The sequence below is a fragment of the Cornus florida genome, unplaced genomic scaffold (genome assembly GCF_030987335.1).
Source record: "Cornus florida cultivar Cherokee Brave unplaced genomic scaffold, ASM3098733v1 CherokeeBrave_3.0.0_Hap2_Chr11, whole genome shotgun sequence".
NCBI classification, from domain to species: Eukaryota; Viridiplantae; Streptophyta; class Magnoliopsida; order Cornales; family Cornaceae; genus Cornus; species Cornus florida.
Window position 1 is genome coordinate 116,788,659 of NW_026775581.1, and position 27,907 is coordinate 116,816,565.

Genomic DNA, 27,907 nt, shown 5'->3' on the forward strand with positions numbered 1-27,907 from the left:
ACTGGTTAAATCAATCGCATGGTCAGAAGAGATCAAGGGAAAAGACTATGAAAAGATCTGGTGATTAAAAGAGAAACAGATACCTCCATGGCAGACAAGGGGAAACAGCTGAACACTTCCTTTTAAGACAAGCCTCTGGCCACTTCAATGTCTTTGGGAGTTCACATATTCCTGTAATATGCCATGGCGGTAGGACCATCCTTGAACATTGTCTCGCTCCGCTTCACGCTTGTCCTATCCGCTCGGACGAACCGAGGACTCCATGGCGCCATTATAGAGGCAGAAACATTGGCTATGACAGACCCAGAAGGTGGAGGGGGCCTGATTGGTGGAGACACGGGCGCATTAGGCCCAGAGGTGCGAACCCTTCTGCTTGGAGGGATACCATCTAGACCAGATGTACCCTCAGGCAGAGGCCTCTTCCTTTTCTCCTTTTCACGAGCAGCAACAGTGGTAGCATTCTGAGGGTTGCTGACTAAAGAAGTTGTGCTCGGATTGGTAGGCAGAACGTTGATGACCGGGCTGGCAGTTAACACAGTCGGATTGATAGGAGGGGAAGTGCCAGAGATAGTGGCAGAAGAAAATGCCGAGGCAGGAGAAGAGGTTGCAGTAGAAGCGTCAGTGGTCCTTGGAGGGTCCTTCTTCCTACCAAAGGATGGGATCTTGAGCTGACTCATTGTATTGCCGAGGACTGAAAGGGCAGAAAGTTATCTAAAGTAAGGAAATCTGAACAGGAAGGAATGTTGTTCAGAAAATATTTCTTCAGAGGAGAAGATCTATAAGATCAAGATCCAGACCTCTGTCATGGGTCAGCAACAGCAGAACAGATATGATTCTAAAGAAGTTTGGATTTACCTGCAAAGGGGAAATCCCTAGTCTATTAAAAACATAGTTAAAGAAGGGGTGCAGAGGGAACCTAATGGCGTTAAGGTGAAGATGGGAAAATAGAACTTCGCCGGGAAGAAGACCCGTACTGGTTCTAACATCTACATCTCTGGGACATACCCTAATTTGAACGCCACTGGGGAGGTTAAGTTTCATGCGAAGGATATCCAGGTCGATTATCATGATGAAAGTGAGCAAGAACACTGGGAAAGTAAAGCAAATCCCCAAAAAGAAGAAATAGAAGCAAAACTAACCTCAGAGATTGGAGACTGCAAGGAGCACTGCGAGATCGCTGGGAAAAAAGCTTTCGCAAGAGTTCACCGAAAGAGATTTGATTTGATTCAAAAGGGACAAGCAAAGATTTGACTAACAGCAAGGTAGGATAGAGACGGTAAAGAAGAATGTGGGGGCATCTTTGAGACTTATAAAGACAAAGTGGGCCCGAAGGCCGAAGCGTCAGGAAAGCGATAGGTTTTTTGAATCTCAAAGCATCATTTCTAAGTCCAACCGCCTTTTTCCCAAGAGATCTTCTTGAGCCGTCAAAGTCATGATTCGCAGCCATTAATAATTACTTCCTAATTTATTAGGGAGTAATTATGAGGGCAGTTGAGGATACCGAAGGTAGAATGGGCTGGGTCTAACCCAAGAGGAGAGCATCGGGTTGGGTAGCAAGTTCCAGCCCAAGCTTGGAGACTAATACCACAGGCCCAACACTGAAAATCCACCGGATCGAGTCAAGCCCAAAAAGAAGTAGGCTCAAAAACTGAAAGTAATTGTAATTGCCTATAAATAGGCATAGAAGAGAGAGGAAAAGGGGAGAGAAAAAATGTGTAATAAAATGTTAGAGAGATCGAGAGATATTTTTCTGGCATTTACAGTAATTGCTTCTTCCCATCACTAAGTTTGTTCAGATTATATATATATATATATATATATATATATATATATATATATATATATATATATCCCTCCAAGAATTACTATACTCCTATATTTGCGTGCATATATGTCAAGGTATTACCTCACACTTTTTTTTCTAATCAGTTCATCTCACCAAATAATTAACCTCTTAATTAATTGATTCAGACTTTTCTTTATTATTATTTATTAACTTTTCGATCGTCTCGTATGGAAGATGGGTGCGTCCGTACGTTCATCATTTATTTATTTGTTTATTTTGATGATTGATTGTTTTAATAGTGTGTATTCATATTAAAATCTAATTATAATGGGTTTTGTTTAATTTTTCTTGTTTCATTGTTTTTTTATTTGATTAATTTAGCGACTGACAAGTTTTGATCAAGGTTGTTAAAATTGGGATTCTACGCAGAATCATTTTGGGCTCCGTAGAATCGGAATCGTAAAATCAGATCGTGAATTGTAAGATTCTATCAAATTGTGAAAAAATAATTGAAACTAACTTCTTAAACAATAAGATCTGTAAAATATAACAAAAATGAGGCCAAAACACACAATATTACATATCCATGAATTCACAAATCTCAAATCCTAACAATATTTCAAAGTCCGAATATAAATAAAAGAGAATTTAGCTCAAAATAACATAAGTTTACAAATCTCAAATCTTAACCCATCCATCTCCAAAGTTATAAAATAAAATTACATATCAAAAGTAAACTATTTTTTTTTTAACTCTATGCAAATTTTTTTTTTTCCTGAAAACTGAAGAAATAAAAAGATCTTTTTGTCCACCAATCCAAGTGTTACGATGTTTGTGACCTTATTAGTCACAAGTATGAAATTAATCAAAAGTTAGCACAACAAAATATGAACCATGCGTTAACTTGATCTCATTATACTATCAGTTTAGACTACAAGATTATATATTGGTTGGCATATTTGGCAAGTTTTTTAAGCTTTTAAATTATTTTTAATTTTTAATATATATGGTAAGCCTTCAAAAAAAAATTAGTCAAATGAAACCAAAATTTACCAAAACCTGTTAGTCACGAGTATGCATCCTTGAGATATAATTGATCATTTTAATTTTTTATAATTATACACAAAAATATATTATGGAACATCAACATGCATGGTAAAAATAATTAATATATATACATAAATATATTTCTTTTTCTGCCACTAATGAAAAATAATTTATATTTTATAGAATAAATATTTAACTTTGTATACTACACTTGGGCTAGGCCTCTTTTATTTTGTAGCCTAGAAGAAACCAACCAAAAAATAAAAGAAAGCCCAAAAATAAAGGCCCAAACAACCAATTTCGTAGAATCGGTAGAATCGTGTAGAATCGTACGATTCTACCTCCGATTCTACGATTCTACCTCCGATTCTACCAATTCTACCTCCGATTCTACTAATTGAACGATTCTGCTACGATTTGACTCGATTTTGAATTCTGAGTCGTAGAATCGCGCGATTCTACAACTTAGAATCGCGATTTTGACAACCATGGTTTTGATGATGATTTGTCATTTTTTTATTTTGTAATTATGTTGAAAGTAATATATGGGAATTATGAAAAAAAAATCTAGAACTGATGTTCCACAGATCGAGTCCTGAACAAGTTCCAGTAGTCCAATTTCCACCGCAGAAGATTCAACAAGATGTACAAATGATCTAGCACATCGAGATTTCCCTGTACGTTCTCTTGATTTAATACACACACACACACACATATATATATATATAGAGAGTAATGATCTCTTGCTCCCTATGGAGCAAGAAAATTCATCCGCACTTTCTATAGTGATCATTTGATCTAATCTAACGATTATTATAGAAACCTACTTATATCATTTCCTTTTAATATAAAACCATTGTTACTATTTATAATTTCTAAATTTAATATTTACATACCACTAATTACAATAATAAAAGGTAATTACTCCCAAAAAAAATTGAAACCTCTTCTTTTATGGAAATCACGTCTCTCTCAAACAAAAAATTACAAGAGACAAGAAAAAAAATTAATAAAAAAAGATATTTTAATCCATTAAATTTTAATTATGATTCATTTTTATTTACTTATGATTACAAGGAGACAAAGGCGGTAGAGAACTTGCAAATTCAATTTGTATGGAGAAAGAGAAAGTACTCTTGTAGGTCTTTGTTTGAAAGAGACGTTATTTTCAGAGGTGAAGAGTTTTCTATATATATATTTTTGAATAATTACCTTTTATTGTTGTAATTAGTGGTTTGATAAATGTTAAATTTGGAAACTAGAAATAGTGATACTGGTTTTGTATTAAAAGGAAAGAATATAGGTGAGTTTTTATAGTGAATGTTAGATTAGATCTAATGGTCTCAATAGAAAGTGCAGATAAATTTTCTTACTCCATAAGGAGCAAGAGATCATTACTCTCTATATATATATATATTGCACTTAAATCTTTATCTTATGGATGGCTCTCTTCGTTTTGATTTTATCATTACCAGCAATCGGCATGATGTTTTACGCTATTGCATGTGCTGTTGTATATGTCCTCGTCTGTTTTGAAATAATGGATTCCAATCCATATGGTAGAACCGTGCAAGAGAGAGAAGAAACCATTGAAGATTGAAGAAAAGTGTGACACTAAAGACTCTCAAAGGATTTAATTTATTGGTTGATCTCATGGATTTCCTTAATCATATCAATTAAATTAAATCTCTTGAGGGTATTCACTTTCTCACTTTTTAATTGTGGCTATTCCATCACCATCATCAAATTAAGAGTGCTTCCTCTCATATTCTTTGGTATGATATATATATTTTTTTCTGCATATTTGGGTTATTATATATATAAAACTATATATGCTTGCTTGCTTCTTCTCTCAAGGGATTTAATTTATTGGTTAATTCATTATATGGTCAAATTATAATGAATTATTAAATGAACGTTTCATTTTCATACACTTTTGATTTGTTACTTCCGAACATAACATATGCATGTCTTTCTTCTGATTGACTATTTAAGATTGTGTTTTGAGGTTCACTTGGTGTTACGTGTCATGTATAGTGCAAATCTTAGGTTGTTTTGTTTTGTGATAATTGATGTTTTGTTATGTAACAATTGAATATTTCGTATGATGATGTATATATACTATTGTCATTAGATGATAATTAATTGCTTATTGGCAATTTTTGGTCGGGGTCTATGTATATTGAGTGATTCAATCGGACTCACAAATTTTTATCATTAGATGCATGACCATTAGGTTTCATCTGTCAAACAGGGAACTTCATATTAAGGACAGAGATTTACTTCTAAGAAGGAGAATAGAAAAATGAAAGAAAAATGAAGTAAAACAAGTAGTGATATAACTTCGAAGATGAAAAGGGTTTCGAGCTAAAGTGTGACCAAAAAGTGTGTGCAATTGTGTTACTTGCCAAGGGCCAAAAAGGAAAATAAAAAATAAAAAAATGGAAGGGGCAAAGAAGAGGGGTTATCAAAGGTTCTTGGATGTTAAAAAAAAAAAAAAAAACCAGCATTTCTTCCACATTTTATGAACATATATAATTTCAAAAAGGGGAGTTTTAACTAAATAAATAAAGACGGCATTATGTATGAAAACATTCATGGAACAGTAAAATTAGCACAAAACGAGACAAAAACCAACTAGTTGGTTTTGCAATGTACACTACGAATCAACAAGTACTGAAGTGAAAAAATCAAAAATGGATAATAATGAGAAGGGGAAGATCAAAATTAACATGGTTTAAGATGGTTAAGAACATGGCTTAAATAGAACTATGGACTAAACAGCACTGAAAAAACATGATCTATTGAGTTATATTTAGAAACAAGAACTACTTGGTCTATTGTAACATTGCATTACACAACAAACATATGAGACTGTACTTGTTTCATATGTGCCTAGATGAGGTATTAAGCTAATTGCATGTTGTGTGTGAGGCCACAGAGAAGAAAGGAGGAAGTAGGAGTACAGATAGATAGATGTGTGTGAGGCCACAGAGAAGCTCTACGCATATATTGTATGGAACACTAAGTTATGTACTAATGTTCTAGCAAAAGGTACTCCACCAAACATCAGTGTAATCAATTCATATACAGAATTTTTATCATGAAAACCTTCTTAGTCTTGGGTAAAAACTATAAAACCCCCAAATTCCAAATTCTCAGCCTAAACAAAGGGCATGTATTCATGACCAATTAATATTATACGCTGACCAGTAAGGGATAATTCATAGCTATAGTCTACAGATTCCATCAGTGTATTCAATATAATGTAGACATTATATATCATCTACATGCAAACATAAAACAAATAGGAAACACATTACAACATCATACAAACAGACCAAAACACACACATGTGAAGAAAAAGATGTGATTGTGTGTGTAAGAAAGATACAGAAAGAAACCAGTAATTCTCTACTAATCTTGATTAGCCACTCATATTCTTTGACCAAACATCCATCAATAATCCACAATTACTAAATGGCAAAACATCCATTAATAATCCACAAGTACAGTACTAAATGGCAACCAACATGTGAAGAAAAAGATGTGATTGTGTGCGTAAGAAAGACACAGAAAGAAACCAGTAATTCTCTACTTCTCTTGATTAGCCACTCATATTCTTTGACCAAACATCCATCAATAATCGACAAGTACAGTGCTAAATGGCAACCTACATGAGTATAGAGGAGGATAGGCATGAAAATAGCATTTACAGGTTATATGACATCGAGAGAGAGAGAGAGGAGTATATCTGCAGCATACTAAATAGCCACCAATATATAGTGTTTATATTGGTAGCTTCTGCTTCTTAGAAAGTACAGGCAAAGAGCAGTGGAGTCGGACCTGTCCTTGGGATTCAGTAAGCAATCCGAGGTTCGACAACTTCACCATGGCCCTGGCAAAATCCATCCTAAATATGGTTGCATCAGAAGCATAGTCTCTAACAACTTCAGCTGTCTTCTCGTTTGCCATAAGTTGCTGGTCTGCAAAGAGGAGTCCTCTCCCTCTAAGCAAACTCTGGTAATAATGAGAACCGAACCCTGATACAGAACGGATAGAAGATAACAGCTCTTGATAGAAACTCAAAGCTCCCCCGGTCAACTCACTCATAGCCCTTGATTTATTGGGCGAAGGAGCACCATTCCTGGCACTGCTGTTACTGTGTTCACATTTAGATCTCCTAACACTAATGTAATCAGAGGCAATGGAAGGATCTGCTTGTCCAGTCCCCAAGAAGTCATTCAATCTAGGTTGAATGAATTGACAGCCAATTTTGCCGATGTTGTGGGAACCTTTAACAAACAAAAGAACCAATTCAACTATGAATCATTTTGCTTAAGAGAATACACTTAAAGAATTTGAAAACCATAAAGTCCTAGTAAATACCTAGAAGTGCAACAGTTTCCCTTTCACTAAATCCTCTCAGGGCAAACAACCGAAGCGTTTCTGCGATATTCCCATCAGGCCTTGGAATTTCGGCCATGGCCGTTGCAAAGTAGGACCGCTCACTGTCTCTCCTACCCATCAACACCGGATAGTATAGACCCCCTGCCTATAATTTCCAAGAAAAAGTTGGCAGGAATCAGAACTTAATAACAGAGAATATAATTAAGTAGAAAATCAAAAGGTCGAAATCAGAGAACTAAACAAGCAAAATAGCTGGACATTAGAAATAATATTTAGAGTAATAATAGACATTACAAAACAGCAAATGTATGTAAAGGAAACAAAAAACTTCATTAAAGAACAAATAAAGCTGAAACAAAAACAGTGTGATTCATTTCAGAAGTGGTTATATACTTTATAAAATCCCATAATTATCATACAAAGGGAATAAAGAAATAAAGAAAAAATAAAAGATTAAGGATAGTACCATAACAACACCATCTCTAGTAGCCAGAACTAGAGTGTCAGCACAAGAAACGATGCCTGGACAAACTTTTTCCAAGTCGTTTTTGATGGTATTTACATAATTAAAGCCTTTAAGTGTCATGTTTGGAATTGCTTTCTTTTCTATCGAATGATTCTTATTCCCATTGCTATCATCTAATAGAACTGAAGCATCACAACCCTGAAACGTAAATAAAAACCACAAACTTAAACAACAGTTCAATCAATACCAGAGGCAAATAAAGAACGCAGCCCAAATAATCAAGAACAACTCAATACCCATATCTGAATTCAAAACCTAAGAACAATAGCAATTTAATGCCCAAACAATCTATTGTTACAGGAACGCATTTCAAATAAAGAATTATATACAGAAACAAACAGAATAAAGGCAAAAATCCTTCTTGAATACAGATACTATAAAAAACAGAAGCATACATAAAGAAAAAGAACAATTGAAGGGCAAAAGGCTATCTCAAACCCCAGACCAAAAATGGTAAAACAACCGAAATAAAGCTAAAAAAATAAGAAGATAGACATATTTAAACATCAAACCTCAATGATTATCGGTGCAAAAAATCAAGATTATGTGCAAAGAAAAAGAAAAGTTGAAGAAAGGTAAAACCCAACTGAAATTAACATGAAATCAATAAAACAAATTCATTTTGATGGATGTATAATTTAAATATCCATAATTAAGGGAAGATTACTAAATTAACGCACTATTGAGATAGGCTCTACAGATTACGATAAGGATTACAGATTGAGATAGGCTTTACAGATTACGATAAGGATTAAAGATTGTGGTAAGGATTAAAGATTACGATGAGGATTAAGTCTACAGATTACAATAAAGTAATTCTACGTGACATCTTAACCTAAGCCCTACAAAAAAGGCGGGGGAATCAACGTTTTGAGGTACTCAATAAACCCTAACTCAATTTCTCGATTTCTCCAGGGGAATTATCATTCACACTGACTTGTTCGTCGGAGCCTACTCCACCGGTAACACACCGGTGTTCGTAGGATCACTTTTTCTTCTCTTTATTCAGGAAGTCAGATCAGATCCAAGTTGCGCAAAATCCATCATCAACAGCTGGCACCGTCTGTGGGAACTTATTTTTGTTCTCTAAACAAAGCATGGTTCTATTGCGATCTGGTCTGGCTGCTGGCGAGGGCGAAGGGTTGCAGGCTTCTGATGCAGGGACTTCAACGGGGCAACCCCCTGTCGTCCCAAATGATCAGGAACGCGTCGCAGCATTGGAACAACTGGTGAACCAGTTAGTCCAGCAAAATGCGATGATTCTGCAACGCTTAGCCGCCCCCAACGAGGAGAGAAACAGTGAAGTACCCAACGATCAGTTTTTGGATATCAAACGGACCTCCCCAGAAGGTAATTTTAATGTGGCCGATTTCCCTTCTTTTGCAATCAGTTTCGCTACAGCACCCGCTGCTCTAGCTAATTGTCCACCCTTTCCAAGTGTGATTTCTATGTTATGTATTCCGAGAAGTGCCATTGACCTGATCAAGCACTTTAGGGAGATTGCCTTCAACCATGCCATGTTCCGAGAATCTAAAATAGCTTGGCAGACTCTCCCGATCTGCCCTAATAAGAAGCCGAACCGAAAATCTTTCTAACTACCTAAGGCCGCCTCGTTGCAGTTCGGCAATCTCCCCAGGCTGAATACTTTTTGATGAGAGGTCAACCAAGAAGTTTTAACAAAACTTGTTCTTGTTCAGCATCCTCTACTTTTTCTCTAAAATCCTATTCTCATATTATCATCTAGAAAGAGAGCTCCCCCATTGTGAGGTTCTATTCTAAATCCTCTGTTCATCAATTATTATTCCTTTTAGGCCAACAGTAAAGTCAAGCTAAGAGTCAGTTAATTGATCCTCTTTCTTAGGGGCATCCAGTCTTCACTTATTTACCAAGTTCAGTACACCTTCCATCCCATGCATTCTCTTTGGTTAGACCCCTGCCTAAGCCGAAGGTTAGTTGTTTGATCGAACATAAATTTCGAATTCTTTGGCACTTCAAAGCTACTTAACTAAACCAAATGTAGATTATCAGGATGTTTGCGGAAGTATCGTAAGTAAATTGCTCCCGGTTGTTCAATCATTTGATAACCAGAGTCATTCTTTGATATTGATAAATGATCACTATGAGTCAGACTCAATAGAATTTGATCAATCCTTTTTTCTGTCGTTAACGATGTTGAGCTTAGTCAAATAGGGGGTCAACAGAGGAGCCATCACCATCGGTCCCCTGAACGGAATACCACCAGGCTCCGTGGAGATACTTCTAGTTATGTTGGAGACAAGACTGAGGACGCCACTCAGTTCGATCTAGAGTTACAGGATCTGAAAGCCAAGGTTGACGATGTCATGCAAGCGATAAAAGGGAAGGGCCAGGCTGCAGTGAACGATATGGTACAAAAGACTAACCTAGCTTTTAGCCCAGCTGTTATGAGTTGTCCTCTACCTAGCAAATTCAAGATGCCAACTCTTCGAACTTCGATGGGACGTGGGACCCTCTCGACCATTTGGAGACCTACAAAGCTCTTATGTATTTGCAAGCCGTACCAGACGAGATTATGTGCAGGGCTTTCCCTACCACACTCAAGGGTTGGGCTCGTCTCTGGTTCAATAAATTAAAGCCAGGCTCCATTGAAAACTTTGAAGAGTTGAGCAAACAATTCATAGGACACTTCATCGCTGGGCAGAAGCATAGGAGACCAGCAACACATTTACTTAATGTGAAGCAGCAAAAGGGAGAGTCCCTTCGTGATTACATAAGTCGTTTTAACACTGAAATGCTGCAAGTTGAAGAGGTGGACGACAAGGTTGCCCTCACAGCCTTTATGGGAGGACTACAGACTTCTAAGTTCCTATTTTCCTTATCAAAGGAAGCCCCTACAAGCATGACAGAGTTGATGGTTAGAGCGCGGAAGCACATGAACGCTGACGATGCTTTGAATGCACGAAAAAACAAAAATGGTGAAGATAAAAGGTCAGATAAGAAGAGGCCAGCGCCTAGTGATCGGTTGATCAACTATACATCAACCTTCGCAATAGCACGAATCATTGTAAAATAGGGTTATTGGTCGGGTAAGTCGAACCACTGGGACTGCGCTAGTCTTAAGGCAACCTAAGTGTCTAAAGTCATTTTAGAGTGATAAGGGGTGTTCATAGAGGGTTTGTTTTATGGTCACTAAACTAGGAATTCAAAGTGCATAAAATAATAGTGTTAGTAAATGAGAGTTAGAGATAATAAAAGGGGAAACTAGAGAAGTGAATCCACCTACGCCCTAAATACATGCTAAATCAAGACTAAATTGGGGATAAACACTATATAAGCAATGATCAAGAATTATGTAGCAACACATAGTTGCTTCATAACCAATAAGAAGTTCATGAGATTAAAACAAGAATGGTCTATCAAAAGACAACACATTTGGACTACCTAGACTAGGGTGTAGTATCAAATACATTAACTTAAGCAAAAGACCATCAAGCATTCAATCAAATGATGAAGCACATGAAGGTAAGAATCAAGCATAATCCATCAAAGGAGGTACCTAAGCAATGGAATATCAAGTTTCAAAATCAACATGCCTTGAAAACCATTCATAGTTAATATCTTCATTGTCACTATGAAAATAAAAGCAATAAGACTAATGTAAGAATCATCAAGACAAGCTAAATAACTCACATCAATCATTTAAACATGAATATTCATTACAAGAAGTAATAAGCTCTTAAACTATGAAAAGACCAAAGTTTATACATTATAATCCCCAAAATAGAACCTAATCTAGAACATGAACAAAAGGGGAGGCTTCATCACCTCCCTAGATGAGGTTTAGTTACCCATGAGTGAGCTAGAAGAAGGAAGAAGCTTGCCCTTTTCCTCCATTTTCGAGCTCCCTTCCTTTTGCTCCAAGAACCATCTTCTTCTTGCTCTCTTCTCTCTCCTCTATCTTGTAGAATATAGGATAATGATATGTGTGGCCTTCCTTGCCTTATCTCCTTCAACAAAGCTCTCTCTCTCCTCCAAAAAACATCCCCAACCACCTCATAAAGAAGTAAGTAGAAAATGAGGAAACCAATGCACAAGTGGCTGCCAAAATGAGAATTCCCGAAGGCAATTCTGCCCCAAATTCGAGCACTCTAAGCAAGGCCTCGAGCGCTCGAATTTAGTGTAAAAATGCCCATGCTTCACTTGCTCCGCCCAGACCTACTTTGGTTAAACAGCCATAACTTTGCGCTCCAAACTCCGAATGACGAACCGTTTAAAGATTTGGAGAGCTGATTCAGAGCTTTAAAAACTTCATGTTTTGATGAAGACCCAAATCTCAAGTCTGGTTGGTCGAAAATGGGGAGAAAGGCAGTACTTTAGTGCTGCCAGGCAGTTCTGCGCACCTCTGGTAACAAGGCCATAACTCTCTGTTCCGAGCTCCGAATGATGAACCGTTTGAAGATTTAGAAAGCTAATTCAGAGTTCTAAATCTTTCATGTTATGATGGAAGTCCAGTTCTCGAGCTTTCTGGGTCAAAATGGCGAGCAAAGTCCTAACTCCACTGCTGATCTCGTGAAGCAATCTGCCCTAATTTCGAGCACTCGAAATTAGGCCTCGAGCACTCGAAAATTGGCCAGAATGCCCTATGCTTGGTTTGCTCATCCCGGACCTACTTTGGTAAAACGGCCATAACTTTGTGCTCTAAACTCCAAATGATGAACCGTTTGAAGATTTGGAAAGCTAATTCAGAGCTCTAAAAACTTCATGTTTTGGTGGAGATCCAATTCTCAAGGATGATTGGTCGAAAATGAAGATCAAGGCAGAATTTCATTGCTGCCAGGCAGTTCTGCGCACCTCTGGTAACAAGGCCATAACTCTCTGGTCCGAGCTCCGAATGACGAACTTCTTGAAGATTTGGAAAGCTGATTCAGAGCTCTAAATATGCCATTTTATAATGGAAGTCCAGTTCTTGAGTTTGCAAGGTCAAAATGGTGAGCAAAGTCCTGACTCCACTGCTGCCAGAAATTCAGAATTGTGCCTTTTGATGGCCAAAACTCCACAAAGCCTTGATTTTGCTCCTTTTTTTGGCAAATGGACCTGAAAATGCATAAAAACATAGGAATGAAGATAATCTACATAAATTAACATACAACGGACTTTACTAATGCAATTTAGGGCGCTTGAATATATAATATTCGGCGCTTATCACACCCCCAAACTTACATTTTGCTAGTCCCTTAGCAAAACTACAATGAAAAATTTAATGAAAAGACAACCATGGGCTTGCTACTGCAAAAATATCATCCATGGTAAAATAAGATATATACATTGCTCAAAAAATAACTTGAAATAGGAAAAGAGCTGGAGATGGGGTCATTGGGAAGACTACCTTGCATATATGAAGCGTTGATACAAAAATTGGCTAAATACATTTCCACATACATGCATCAACATCAAAGTCTATATAAATAACTCAATTATCATCTCTTGAATGGAAATCAACTCTAGCTTCAGTGAAAGTGAATTAGATTCTCAACATGCGGCTTTTACTTTCTTTTCCAATTCCAAAGCACAAGTTTTCAAATCATTGAATTCCCCTTTAAATGAGGTCCCTAAGGCATGATTTTATTTACAAGACAACTTTTGTTGCTTGTTGACAATTTATTGTAACTCAAGCGAAACATAGAATGGTTGTGCAATGCTGAAGTCCCTTAAGCTTTCTAACCAACCCTTGTAGCAAGCGTTAGGCCAACAACTCCCAAACCAGATGGCTTTAGGGTGTTAAGTGTAGAGACACTCCATAGGGCTTAATAGCTCAAGTTGGAAAGGCTACGAACTCCAACGAACCATGTTTATTACCAGTTTATTTTTTTTGAATGACCGTGCAATGTTTAAGTCCTTTAAGCTTTCTAACCAACCCTTGTAGCAAGCGTTAGGCCAACAACTCCCAAACCAGATGGCTTTAGGGTGTTAAGTGTAGAGACACTCCTAGGGCTTAATAGCTCGAGTTGGAAAGGCTACGAACGTCAACTGGTCATTATTTTCTTTCCTTTTCAGTTTTTTTTTTTTTTTTTAGATTCATGCCAAAAGTATTCATCCATTAGGTTCATCAAATCAGATTAACTAGGGCAAGGTCAAGGTCAATCAAGTTGCATGCCTCACAGTTAAGTTTCCAATGTGCATCTGTGCATTGTGAAGCTTAAAAGAGTGTCAAATCCAGCGAGAATTTAATTGAGACATTTATACAGACTAATTTGAATCTACATGATCATTTCAACTCAAATTTTCTTTATTTTCAAAAATATCAGCTGCTTCTATACACAAAGTTTTAAACATATGCTTTCATCTCCAACAGGTTTCAAATTCCATTATCATTGCTTAGCAAAAATGTAAAACCAAAAATACATAAATGCACCCCCAAACTTGAATGTCACATTGTCCTCAATGTGAGAAGACAAGTAAATCAAAATAAGTGCAAAGAGGGTAAAAGAACAATAATACCAAGTGGAGTGACGACGACGTAGATGTTCAGCCATGTGAGTGCGCAACGGCGTCCCCCAAACTTGGACATGAAGACCTATCAAGACAGAACTAATGTACACAGGTGAAAGCATAGGTCTCTTAAGAAAAAAAATCAAAACAGAAATGAAAACACTAAGACGAATGTGATTGCAAGGTAAAAATCCATACAAAATACAAATTGGCACACATGAGTCATAAGTGTAAAATGGAAAACAAAACAATGCCAAAAGCCGTGCATTTAGAGAGATAAAGTTGGCTTAGGCAATTCGTCAAACACGTGGTGTGCAAGACAAAAAGGAAGAGGGCCAAAGGTTGATTAGAGATGAGAAAATCCAAAAATTTGGCCCTGCAAATGCAATACACAACTCCCAAACAATCACAAATCCTTCACACAAGCAATCCCATCCTCCATTGATCAAAAATTGAAAGAAAAAGAGGGTAGACACTTACCCAACAATGGAGAACACAAGGCCCATTATTTGTGGTTAATGGAAGATGTGGATGAGAGGTTGATGAGGGTGCTTGGGTTAGAGGAGAGTGGGGAAAAAGGTGGAGGAGGTGAAGGTGGGTTTGCATGGGGTGGTGAGGTTGAGGGTGGTTGGGTTGTGAAGCCGAGAGGGATGGTAGCTCACATTTAGAGCACTCCAAATGGGAGCTAGAGTGCTCTAAATGAAGGCAGTAGCTTGGGATGAGATTGGTTCACATTTAGAGCACTCTAAAATGGAATTAGAGTGCTCTAAAGACAAGCAGCAGCCTCGGAATGATGGTGGAGAAGTTTGGAGCAATCCAAATGGAAGCTAGAGCACTCCAAACTTAGGCAGTGAGCATGCAAAATTGGTGTGGTAATTTGGAGCAATCTGAATGGGATTTGGAGGGCACGAAATTGGCTCAGTAGGCTAGGGGGTGAGCTCGGCTGTGAGGACTGAAGCAATGAGTGAAAGGGAAAACATGCAAGACAGTGAGCACCATAGAAGTTGAATTTGTTGCAATGGAATATGGAATGTGAGCAACATGGAAATGGAAGTTGTTCAAAATGGAGTCCATGCATGGAAATTCCATGCATTTGCATTTGCAATCTCATTCCATGGGAGACAGTGAGCACTATTGCATGCATTTTCATGCATTTTGATGCATTTGCAACATCATTCCAGGAATTTTGCAAGTTGGCGACTTGGAAACAAAAAAAATTTTGCATGTCATTCCCATAGAATGGAAGAATGTCTGAAAATTTTCAAATTGTCTCATAATGCTTGAATGTACTGAAGAAAATTTTCAAATTGCATCATCTTTGAAAAATTTCCAGACTTTGAATGAATTTGAAAATTTTGGAATTTTTGAATATCTCTTCAATGCAACATCACACAATTCATGGAAAATTTTTAAAACTTGCAATGTCAATCCAATGCATGGATTAATTTTTTGAAAATTCTTCAAACTTTGCAATTGTGCACCAATGCTTGGATGAATGTAGAAAATTTTTAAACTTGGCAACTTTTCTCTGATGCATGGAATTTTTTTTTTAAAACTTAGCAACTCCATTTTAATTCAATGCATGGAAAAATTTAAACTTTGCACTTCATCTCAAATGCATGGATGAAATTTGGGAAAATTTTGAGACCTTGCAACTACTCTCTACTGCATAAATGAAATTAAGAAACTTTTCAAACTTTCGCAACATCACACAAATGCATGGATGATTTTGAGGAACCATGATCCAACAATGCATTGAAGATGAGAGGCTATGCATGTGAGTGCCATGTCGAAAGTCCGAGAAAATTGTCTGATAGAGCCGGAAACTTGCGGGAATGAAAACAGGAGTTGAGAAGGTCTAATAAGCCGGTCTAAAATTGTGAAACACAATTGAAGAGCATTCCAGAAAAATCAAATTTTTGGCTTTTCGAAACCATTTCCCGGAAAATTTCAAGGCTCAGGCAATTGAAATGAGGGAAGCTTGGAACATCGAAAGAATTTCTTCCCTTGCTTTGCTAAATTTAATGTCGATAGCTAGACGAACCAGGATCAGGATCCATTGGAGAGATGGATCCTTAACGCTCCGTATGCAACTTGCCTCCTTCATATGGTCTCAGACTTGGATCAATGAATGGTGAGGGATATTGATCCTTCCGAAGAGAAACAAGGTTGGCCTTAGAGGATTTGAGCATCGCTTTTAATCTCACTTCTTTTATTTTCAGATTTAAGCAAAGGTGTTGCTTGTTCGAGATTATGGAGGCTCGTTGAATGTCATTGTTTTGACTAACAATGGTAGGATCATGACCTTCCATATTTGCAATCTCCAAGTCATATACCTCATTGGAAGAATTTTCAGCAACTTGTCAACATTTTCCTTACCTTTGTCCGGTGGTTCACCCTCAAAATGTTGAGGTAACTCCGGTGAAGAAATGGAAGGAGATGGACAATCCCACGATAGAGATGGATTTGGTGCTTCCCATAAAGGAGAGGAAAATGGTGATGGAATATCAAGCAAGGAGTTGACTTCCCGAATGGATTTGTCCACACCAAAATCCTCAAAATCAAAAGGGACCAAGCAAGCATGTAGGGGATCCTCCGTTGAAGGAGGTGGGATTGGATTTTGAATGTGTTCATCAGCAATAGTGATTTCAAAACACTCATTGTCATCTGAAGGAAGTTGCACAGCATTGAAGATATTGAGCTTAACATTCATATTCCCAAAAGAGATATCCATCAATCCGGATCTACAGTTAATGGAAGCATTAGCTGTAGCTAGAAAAGGACGTCCGAGAATTATGGGAATGTGTTTTCTTGGATCATGGACTGGTTCCGTATCAAGAACCACGAAGTCTACCGGGAAGTAGAATTTGTCCACTTTTATGATCACATCTTCAATAATTCCCCGTGGTTGCTTAATAGATCGATCAGCAAATTGCAACACTATCGGAGTTGGCTTTAGATCTCCCAAACCAAGTTGTAGGTAAACCGAATATGGAATCAAATTCACACTAGCTCCTAAGTCAAGGAGGGCCCTCTCGATTTTGTTGTCACCAATGACACAAGAGATTGTGGGGGCACCCGGATCCTTATACTTCGGAGGAGTGCTGTGCTGAATGATCGCACTAACATTTTCGGTTAACCTCACTTTCTTTGGTAAATGACTTCTGGAAGTGCGCTTTTGAGTGCACAAATCCTTAAGGAATTTTGCATAGGGAGGAATTTGCTTGATAGCATCCAAGAGAGGAAGATTGATCTTTACTTGCCTAAAGACCTCCCACATGTCTTGAATTTTGCAATTCTTATTCCCAAAATGGGTCGACTCTTGAAGACGTTGAGGGAACGGAGCTTTTGGCTTATAAGTAGTTTCCACATTTGGGGTGACATGCGTGGGACTTCCGTGAATGGTATTTGGACAAGAAGAACTTGGATTTGGACTTGAAGAGCTTGAATTTGGATTTTTCAATGGAGGGTTTTTCTCACTTGTGTCTCCATCAACCTTGTTGTCAACCACTCTACCACTCCGAAGGGTGGTGATAGCTTGAACTTGTTCATGAGTCGGCCCACTCGGAGGAGGGGTTTCATCAATCACATGCATTCCTCTAGGATTTTCAAATGGTTGAGCGGGAAGCTTACCCTTGTCTTTTTGAAGAAGTTGGTTCACTTGGTTAGCTATTTGTCCCATTTGATTTTCGAGCCTAGCTATGGATTGAGTATGGGAGTTAACCATTTGGAGAGTAGGTTGCAAGGATGTCAAGAGATGCTTGTTGGAATCTATGATTTGCTTGTTTAATGATTCCATCATTTGCACATTTAATGATTCCATCATTTGCTTGTTTGCAGCCACTATCTCATCAATTGGATTCACAGGAGGTTGAGTGGAGACATTTGGATTGTATGGAGGTTGGTAGCTTGAAGAGGCTTGGAAAGGCCTACCTTGATATTGAGAAGAGGGCTGATTTTGAGGCCCTTGATTTTGAAGTTGGGAATTTTGTGGGGCTTGTTGCCTCCACGAAAAATTCGGATGGTCTCGCCAACCCGGATTGTAGGTGTTGGAATATGGATTGTTCCCGGGCCGTGAGAACATGGCATTAGCTTGCTCTTGGTTGGGATTGGGAAATTGCTCCGGTGTGGGGCAATCTTCCGAGAGATGAAATGGACTATTACATGAGGCACAAACCGAACTTGCCGAATTTTGAGACAATGAAGGAGGAAGATGTGGTGCCATCAATTGGTAGAATTTATGAGCGATGGCATCCACTTGAGATGATTCCTCCCTTATTGACTTTGGTTGACAAGGGTTGGTGTTGTTTGGAGTGGTTGCGGTCGGAGCCCTACGAGAATTGTGTTGAAGTGAATTTTCACTCAAATTCTCAAGTAAGGTCCAAGCCTCATCCGCATTCTTGGACATGAACATCCCACCACAAGAAGAATCAACCATGAATCTATGGGTTTCGGTCAAGCCAGCATAGAAAGCTTGTACTAATTGCCATTTTGGGATCAAATGATGAGGACACTTCCGAAGAAGATCTTGTAACCTTTCCCAAGTCTCGTGGAGTTGTTCTCCATCAACTTGAGAAAAGCTTAGAATGGAATGCCTCATTTGGTTGGTTTTACTCACCGGATAATACTTCTTAAGAAATTCTTGTTGCAATTGAGCCCAAGAAGTAATAGAGTTGGGAGCGAGGGAGTTCAACCAATATTTTGCCCTATCCTTTAAGGAGAATGGGAAAAGATGGAGATGAAGTGCATTGTCCGGAAAACCTCTCAACCGGATGGTCGAACAGATTTCAAGGAACTCATCAAGATGCTTATATGGATCTTCATTATCAAAGCCATGAAATGATGGAAGCATTTGAATGGTACTAGACTTGATCTCATATTGAGCTGCATCGATGTTTGGCATCACTATGCAAGATGGAGAAGCATAGGTGGTAGGGATGAAATGATCTCTAAGAGTCATTGGCTCGATATTAGGAATTTCAGCCCTTTCATTCCCCGGATTTCCTACGTTATCCCCCATTATATTGAATTCAGTTCCAAGGTCCCTTATAAGAGTGGGTTCCCTAAGGTTCTGTCTAAGAGTTCTTTCAAGAGAGTTAATATCAATGGGAGAATCGATTGTGGGTAAGGAAAGTGACCTACGACCGAACATCAACAACAAAGCATATACTCAACAAAGCAATTCATCAACCACAACTCCACATACGATGTTCCCTTTCTCCTCAATTATCAAGACAGAAAATGTAAATGGCCACGACAAGGACCGATGCTTGAACACAAAATATAAAATAATTGAAATAGCCTCGACAAGGGCTTGCAATTTAACTACTTCTAAGCTTAACACATGCACAATATCCACAATTCGAAACTAGAAGTCACGAGACTTACCTGGGGGCCTCTAGACTTACAATTTGCTAGCGTTCCCACGGCGAGTTTTGAGTCCCTAGAATCTCACAAACACGAAGATGATCAAAAATACACAAGGAGTATTCACAAGACACAATATTCACACTCAAACTAAAATTAACCCTAGAACTTTGGTCGCTAAACCGTTTGCAGTCCCCGGCAACGGCGCCAAAAATTGATCGGTTGATCAACTATACATCAACCTTCGCAATAGCACGAATCATTGTAAAATAGGGCTATTGGTCGGGTAAGTCGAACCACTGGGACTGCGCTAGTCTTAAGGCAACCTAAGTGTCTAAAGTCATTTTAGAGTGATAAGGGGTGTTCATAGAGGGTTTGTTTTATGGTCACTAAACTAGGAATTCAAAGTGCATAAAATAATAGTGTTAGTAAATGAGAGTTAGAGATAATAAAAGGGGAAACTAGAGAAGTGAATCCACCTACGCCCTAAATACATGCTAAATCAAGACTAAATTGGGGATAAACACTATATAAGCAATGATCAAGAATTATGTAGCAACACATAGTTGCTTCATAACCAATAAGAAGTTCGTGAGATTAAAACAAGAATGGTCTATCAAAAGACAACACATTTGGACTACCTAGACTAGGGTGTAGTATCAAATACATTAACTTAAGCAAAAGACCATCAAGCATTCAATCAAATGATGAAGCACATGAAGGTAAGAATCAAGCATAATCCATCAAAGGAGGTACCTAAGCAATGGAATATCAAGTTTCAAAATCAACATGCCTTGAAAACCATTCATAGTTAATATCTTCATTGTCACTATGAAAATAAAAGCAATAAGACTAATGTAAGAATCATCAAGACAAGCTAAATAACTCACATCAATCATTTAAACATGAATATTCATTACAAGAAGTAATAAGCTCTTAAACTATGAAAAGACCAAAGTTTATACATTATAATCCCCAAAATAGAACCTAATCTAGAACATGAACAAAAGGGGAGGCTTCATCACCTCCCTAGATGAGGTTTAGTTACCCATGAGTGAGCTAGAAGAAGGAAGAAGCTTGCCCTTTTCCTCCATTTTCGAGCTCCCTTCCTTTTGCTCCAAGAACCCTCTTCTTCTTGCTCTCTTCTCTCTCCTCTATCTTGTAGAATATAGGATAATGATATGTGTGGCCTTCCTTGCCTTATCTCCTTCAACAAAGCTCTCTCTCTCCTCCAAAAAACATCCCCAACCACCTCATAAAGAAGTAAGTAGAAAATGAGGAAACCAATGCACAAGTGGCTGCCAAAATGAGAATTCCCGAAGGCAATTCTGCCCCAAATTCGAGCACTCTAAGCAAGGCCTCGAGCGCTCGAATTTAGTGTAAAAATGCCCATGCTTCACTTGCTCCGCCCAGACCTACTTTGGTTAAACAGCCATAACTTTGTGCTCCGAACTCCGAATGACGAACCGTTTAAAGATTTGGAGAGCTGATTCAGAGCTTTAAAAACTTCATGTTTTGATGAAGACCCAACTCTCAAGTCTGGTTGGTCAAAAATGGGGAGAAAGGCAGTACTTCAGTGCTGCCAGGCAGTTCTGCGCACCTCTGGTAACAAGGCCATAACTCTCTGCTCCGAGCTCCGAATGATGAACCGTTTGAAGATTTAGAAAGCTAATTCAGAGCTCTAAATCTTTCATGTTATGATGGAAGTCCAGTTCTCGAGCTTTCTGGGTCAAAATGGCGAGCAAAGTCCTAACTCCACTGCTGATCTCGTGAAGCAATCTGCCCTAATTTCGAGCACTCGAAATTAGGCCTCGAGCACTCGAAAATTGGCCAGAATGCCCTATGCTTGGTTTGCTCATCCCGGACCTACTTTGGTAAAACGGCCATAACTTTGTGCTCTAAACTCCAAATGATGAACCGTTTGAAGATTTGGAAAGCTAATTCAGACCTCTAAAAACTTCATGTTTTGGTGGAGATCCAATTCTCAAGGATGATTGGTCGAAAATGAAGATCAAGGCAGAATTTCATTGCTGCCAGGCAGTTCTGCGCACCTCTGGTAACAAGGCCATAACTCTCTGGTCCGAGCTCCGAATGACGAACTTCTTGAAGATTTGGAAAGCTGATTTAGAGCTCTAAATATGCCATTTTATAATGGAAGTCCAGTTCTCGAGTTTACAAGGTCAAAATGGTGAGCAAAGTCCTGACTCCACTGCTGCCAGAAATTCAGAATTGTGCCTTTTGATGGCCAAAACCCCACAAAGCCTTGATTTTGCTCCTTTTTTTGGCAAATGGACCTGAAAATGCATAAAAACATAGGAATGAAGATAATCTACATAAATTAACATACAACGGACTTTACTAATGCAATTTAGGGCGCTTGAATATATAATATTCGGCGCTTATCACCTAGCACTAGGGAGGAAAGGGAATTGAAGTACAAGAAATTCTCAAACAACCAGGTTGACAGATCGTTTCGCCGCCCAGCGAGCCCAGGCAGGTATAATAACTATACCCCCCTAAATACATCTATAGAGCAAGTCTTTCTGCAGATTCAAGATGACGCATCATTGAAATGGCCACCAAAGCTAAAAGCTGATCCAACAAAGAGGTCTCGAGATAAATACTGTAGGTTTCACCGGGACCATGGACATAACACAGAGGATTGTTTCGACCTCAAAAACCAGATTGAGAACCTTGTTCGTAAAGGTCATTTACGCAAATTCACAACTAGAAATGGAAAAGGAGGCTCCAACCCAGCCCCGGAGGGCCGAGATGATCGCCCTCCTCAACACCAACCAATGGGTGAGATCAAAGTTATATCGGGTGGCTTGGTTGGTGGTGGTGAGACGAGTTCAGCTCGGAAGGCTCATGCTAGGAAAATTTGGAGTTTTTCAGAGGTGAATGAAGTTGGAATGACAAGTCCTCCAACCAAATTACCTCGAGTTGAGGAGCCGGTCATAACCTTTTCTGAAGAAGATGACAAGGGAATTCACCAGCCCCATGATGACCCTCTGGTAGTTTCCATGGCCGTTGCTAATTTCACTGTTCGACGAATACTAATAGGCAATGGTAGCTCGGCTGACATACTATTTCTTAGGGTGTACGAGAAATTGAAAATTGGCCGAGAGAAGCTCCGACCCATGAAGTCACCACTGGTGGGATTTTCAGGCGACAAAGTATATCCATTAGGGGCAGTTACCCTTCCAGTTACTGCAGGAGCCAATCCAAAGCAGGTCACTGTAATGGTGGACTTTGTAGTGGTGGACTGCCCATCATCATATAATATTATCCTGGGGAGAACGACATTGAATGCTATGAAAGCAATCATGTCCACTTACCATTTCCTGATGCGTTTCCCAACTGAATATGGTATGGGAGAGATAAGAGGGGACCAAACAATGGCTCGCGAATGTTATGTCGCCTCTCTCAGAAAAATAAAATCGCAAGAGGCATTTACGATTGAAGGGCTGGAAGGGAAAGATAGACCAGACTTTCATAGAGCGGAACCTACAGAGGAGCTAGAAGAGGTCATCCTTGGTGAGCCTAAGAAAAAAGTGAGTATAGGGTCTTTACTCCCCCCAGGTATCAAAGATGAACTTACTCAATTCCTCAGGAAGAATCAAAACGTATTTGCATGGGTACATGAAGACATGCCGGGTATAGACCCCACTATCATGGAGCACCGCCTAAATGTAAATCCTAACTTCAAACCTGTCAGACAAAAGAGGAGGACTTTTGCTCTAGAAAGGAATCAGGCTATATCAGAAGAGGTGGAAAAGCTCTTAAAAGTCGACTTTATTCAAGAGGTGTACTACCCCGACTGGCTGGCAAATGTGGTCCTAGTGAAGAAGGCAAATGGAAAGTGGAGGCTATGTGTGGATTTCACCGACCTTAACAAAGCTTGCTCGAAGGACAGCTTTCCTCTCCTAAGAATCGATATGCTCATTGAGGGAACGGCTGGACACGAACTATTAAGTTTCATGGATGCATATTCTGGATACAACCAGATATCTATATACACCTCAGATAGAGAAAAAACGGCTTTCATCACTGATAGAGGTTTGTACTATTACAAAGTAATGCCGTTTGGGCTCAAGAACGCTGGTGCAACATACCAAAGGCTAGTGAATGCAATGTTTAAGCATCAAATTAGTAGAAACATGGAGGTATATGTTGATGACATGTTGGTGAAAAGCTTAAAAGCTGAAGACCATTTGACTGACCTGCAGGAGACCTTCGAGGTACTTAGGAGGCATAAGATGAAACTCAACCCCAGCAAGTGTGCCTTTGGGGTTTCCTCAGGAAAGTTCTTGGGATATATGGTAAGTAGAAGAGGAATTGAGGCCAATCCAGAGAAGATCCGAGCAGTCATTGACATGAGATCGCCAAGATCAACCAAGGATCTACAACGACTAACAGGGAAGATTGCTGCCTTGAGTAGGCTAATCTCTCGGTCAACTGACAGGTGTCTACCTTTCTTTCGTGTGCTAAGGAAGGCTTTTGAATAGACCCTAGAATGTGAGCAGGCATTCAAAGAACTAAAGTAATACCTTAGTTCTCCCCCACTACTGTCTCGAACCATACCGGGAGAGGAACTATACATATACCTTGCAGTCTCCACGACAGCTGTCAGTTCAGCTCTGATACGAGAAGAAGAAGGGGTCCAAAGGCCAGTATACTTCGTGAGCAAAGCACTTAGGGGTGCGGAGGAAAGATATCCAAGGATGGAACAGTTGGCCTTTGCTTTAATTGTGTCCGCCAGGAAACTGAGACCATACTTTCAAGCGCATACGATAGTGGTCCTAACAGATCAACCCCTTCGACAGGTCCTACATAAGCCAGAAAGCTCTGGTCGATTGATGAAGTGGTCAGTAGAGTTAGGGGAGTTCGACATTCAGTATAAGCCAAGAACAGCAGTAAAGGCTCAGGTGTTGGCTGATTTCTTAGTTGAGTTTACCCTTCCAGAAGAGGAGAAACAACCCCAATTTTTGACAGAACCAAGTTTAAGTGAGCAGATGGGCCCAGAAGTAGTCTGGGACTTGTTCGTGGATGGGTCATCTACTGCTCAGGCTAGCGGAGCCGGGCTTGTTCTTGTCTCCCCAGAGGGAGAAAATATACAGTACGCACTTCGGTTTGGTTTCAACGCAACCAACAACAAAGCAGAGTACGAAGCCTTGACAGCAGGATTAAAAGTGGCAAATGCCCTAGGGGTTGAGCAATTACACCGACTCCGAGCTGGTCGCTGGACAAGTTCAAGCGGAATATGAGGCACGAGACGAGAAGATGAAGAGTTACCTACAAAAGGTGAAGGAATTAAAGAATCACTTCCAAAGATTCTCAATTCATCAAATACCACGAGAAGAGAATGGGAAAGCAAACGCTTTAGCCCGGCTAGCTACTGCATTGAACCTGAGATCAATAAGAATATACCACTGGAATATTTGGACGAACCATCTATATCTCAGGAGAGACAAATTGAAGTGCAACAAGCGATATTGAGTGTGGAATGGGCAGATCCTATCATCAGATATATCAAGGATGGGGTGCTACCAACAGACCGAGCAGAAGCTCGAAAGGTCAAGATGCGGGCAGCTAGGTATACGCTTATCAAAGGGGTGCTCAACAAGAGAAGCTTCTCCATACCGTATTTACGATGCGTTTCTAGCGAGGAAGCTGACTACATTTTAAGGGAGATCTACCTAGGAGTTTGTGGAAACCATGCTGGGGGTAGGTCACTTGCTAACAAGGCCATCCGACTAGGATACTATTGGCCCACCATACAGAAAGATGCACTTGACTTCGTTCAAAAGTGCGACAAGTGTCAACGATTTGCCAACATTCCGAGACAACCGTTAGAGGAGATGACTCCCATGTCAAGACCATACCTCTTTCCCCCTTAAAAGAATGAAGGGTCAGCTTCATCTTCTTCCCTCGATAAAAAGATGAGGGGTTAACTACTTCCCTTGTTAAAGGGTGAGCTGAGTGAAGCGCATATTAATCTACTTCCCCTGTTAAAGGGTGACCTGGGTGAAGCTCGTATTAATCTACTTCCTTTGTTAAAAGGTGAAATAAGTGAAGCTCATAGTAATCTACTTCCCTCGTAAAAAGATGAGGGGTTAACTATTTCCCTTGTTAAAGGGTGAGCTGAGTGAAGCTCATAGTAATCTACTTCCCTTTTAAAAAGATGAGGGGTTAACTACTTCCCTTGTTAAAGGGTGAGCTGAGTGAAGCTCATAGTAATCTACTTCCCTCGTAAAAAGATGAGGGGTTAACTACTTTCCTTGTTAAAGGGTGAGCTGAGTGAAGCTCATAGTAATCTACTTCCCCTGTTAAAGGGTGACCTGGGTGAAACTCGTATTAATCTACTTCCCCTGCTAAAGGGTGACCTGGGTGAAACTCGTATTAATCTACTTCCCTTGTTAAAGGGTGAGATAAGTGAAGCTCATAGTAATCTACTTCCCTCGTTAAAAGGTGAGCTGGGGGAAGCTCATAGTAATTTACTTTCCCTGTTAAAGGGTGAGCTGAGTGAAGCTCGTATTCATCTACTTACCATATTACGAGTTACGTGAAACTCGTCTTAATCTACTTTCCTTATTAAAGGGACGAGCCGACTAAAGATGTCAATAAAATCAAGTATAAAATAACGGTAGCATGCCAGCAGGGCAGCTTGCCAAATAAAGGCAGCATGCCAGTAGAGCAGCTTGCCAAATAACGGCAGCATGCCAGTAGGACAGCTTACCAAATAAAGGCAGTATGCCAGCAGGGCAGCTTGCCAAATAAAGGCAGCATGCCAGCAGAGGAACTTGCCAAATAACGGCAGCATGCCAGTAGGACAACTTACTAAATAAAGGCAGCATGCCAGCAGGGCAGCTTGCCAAATAACGGCAGCATGCTAGCATAACAGCTTGCCAAATAAAGGCAACATGCCAGCAGGGCAGCTTGCCAAATAAAAGCAGCATGCCTGCCAGGGCAACTTGACAAATAACGGCAGCATTCCAGCAGGACAGCTTGCCACATAACGGTAGACTACCAGCATGGCATGGCAGCTTGCCACATAACGGTAGACTACCAGCATGGCAGCTTGTTACATATACGAGCTACCAATGTGGCACTACGACAAATATACAAGCTTGCCAATATACGACAAATATACGAGCTTGCCACATATACGAGCTGCCAATGTGATACTATAACCCCCGATTGTATTCGCGAAATGACAATATAAGTCAGGCTAATGGACAAGGCTCTGCAATTCTAACTATATATTATTATGTGATATTTTGGAATTAACGTTCCAGTGGTTTGACAAGCAATCCTCCGAAACGGGGGGCAACTGATGGATGTATAATTTAAATATCCATAATTAAGGGAAGATTACTAAATTAACGCACTATTAAGATAGGCTCTGTAGATTACGATAAGGATTACAGATTGAGATAGGCTTTACAGATTACGATAAGGATTAAAGATTGTGGTAAGGATTAAAAATTACGATGAGGATTAAGTCTACAGATTACAATAAGGTAATTCTACGTGACATCTTAACCTAAGCCCTATAAAAAAGGCGAGGGAATCAACGTTTTGAGGTACGCAATAAACCCTAACTCAATTTCTCGATTTCTCCAGGGAAATTATCATTCACACTAACTTGTTCGTCGGAGCCTACTCCACCGGTAACACACCGGTGTTCGTAGGATCACTTTTTCTTCTCTTTATTCAGGAAGTCAAATCAGATCCAGGTTGCGCAGAATCCATCATCAACACATTTCAACATCAAACTTCAATGAAGCAATCATTGAACAATTGAAAAAACTCAATTCCCAGATGATTAATGTCACAGAATCACATTTAAGAAACAAAAGAATAAAAAGAAAAAAGAAAAGAAAAAAGATTATATGCAAAACAAAAGAACAATTGGAAAAGCGCAAAAAGCCATCTCAAAGTCCGGATCAATAATGGTAAAACCCAATTGAAATAAAGAGAAAAAACAAGAAATAGACATGAAATTAACATCAAACCTCAATGAAGCAATCGTGGAACAAGAGACGCAGTAGTTGCGCTGGGGCTTTCCTGTGCTTGGAGACCATCCGAGTCATGGTCGACCTGATGATTTCAACAACATCAGGGCACGTTTCTCTGTAAAAATCGTAGCTGAGGGCACCTCCTTCATCAATTGAAGAACGTGTTGGTGAAGAAGATGGAGAAAGATTTAAACCCTCTGCTTCACCTTTGCGGTTTATCAGAGAGACGAAAACGGAGAACATAAGTGACAGAAAGACCCATTTGCTCAAAGCAGTCACCAT

The 27,907-nt window shown here is 39.4% G+C and overlaps 1 protein-coding gene across 1 annotated transcript; it reads right to left on the reverse strand.

Moving 5' to 3' along the window:
- Positions 1-161: 161 nt before the first annotated feature.
- On the reverse strand, positions 162-27,907 carry LOC132281939 (putative Peroxidase 48). Its single transcript, XM_059783586.1, has 8 exons — positions 27,623-27,907; positions 7,710-7,907; positions 7,223-7,388; positions 6,656-7,128; positions 6,044-6,119; positions 1,006-1,088; positions 798-855; positions 162-691 (listed from the first exon to the last, which is right to left on the reverse strand). Exons 1-8 carry the CDS (start codon positions 27,905-27,907, stop codon positions 162-164), a joined length of 1,869 nt encoding a protein of 622 aa, XP_059639569.1.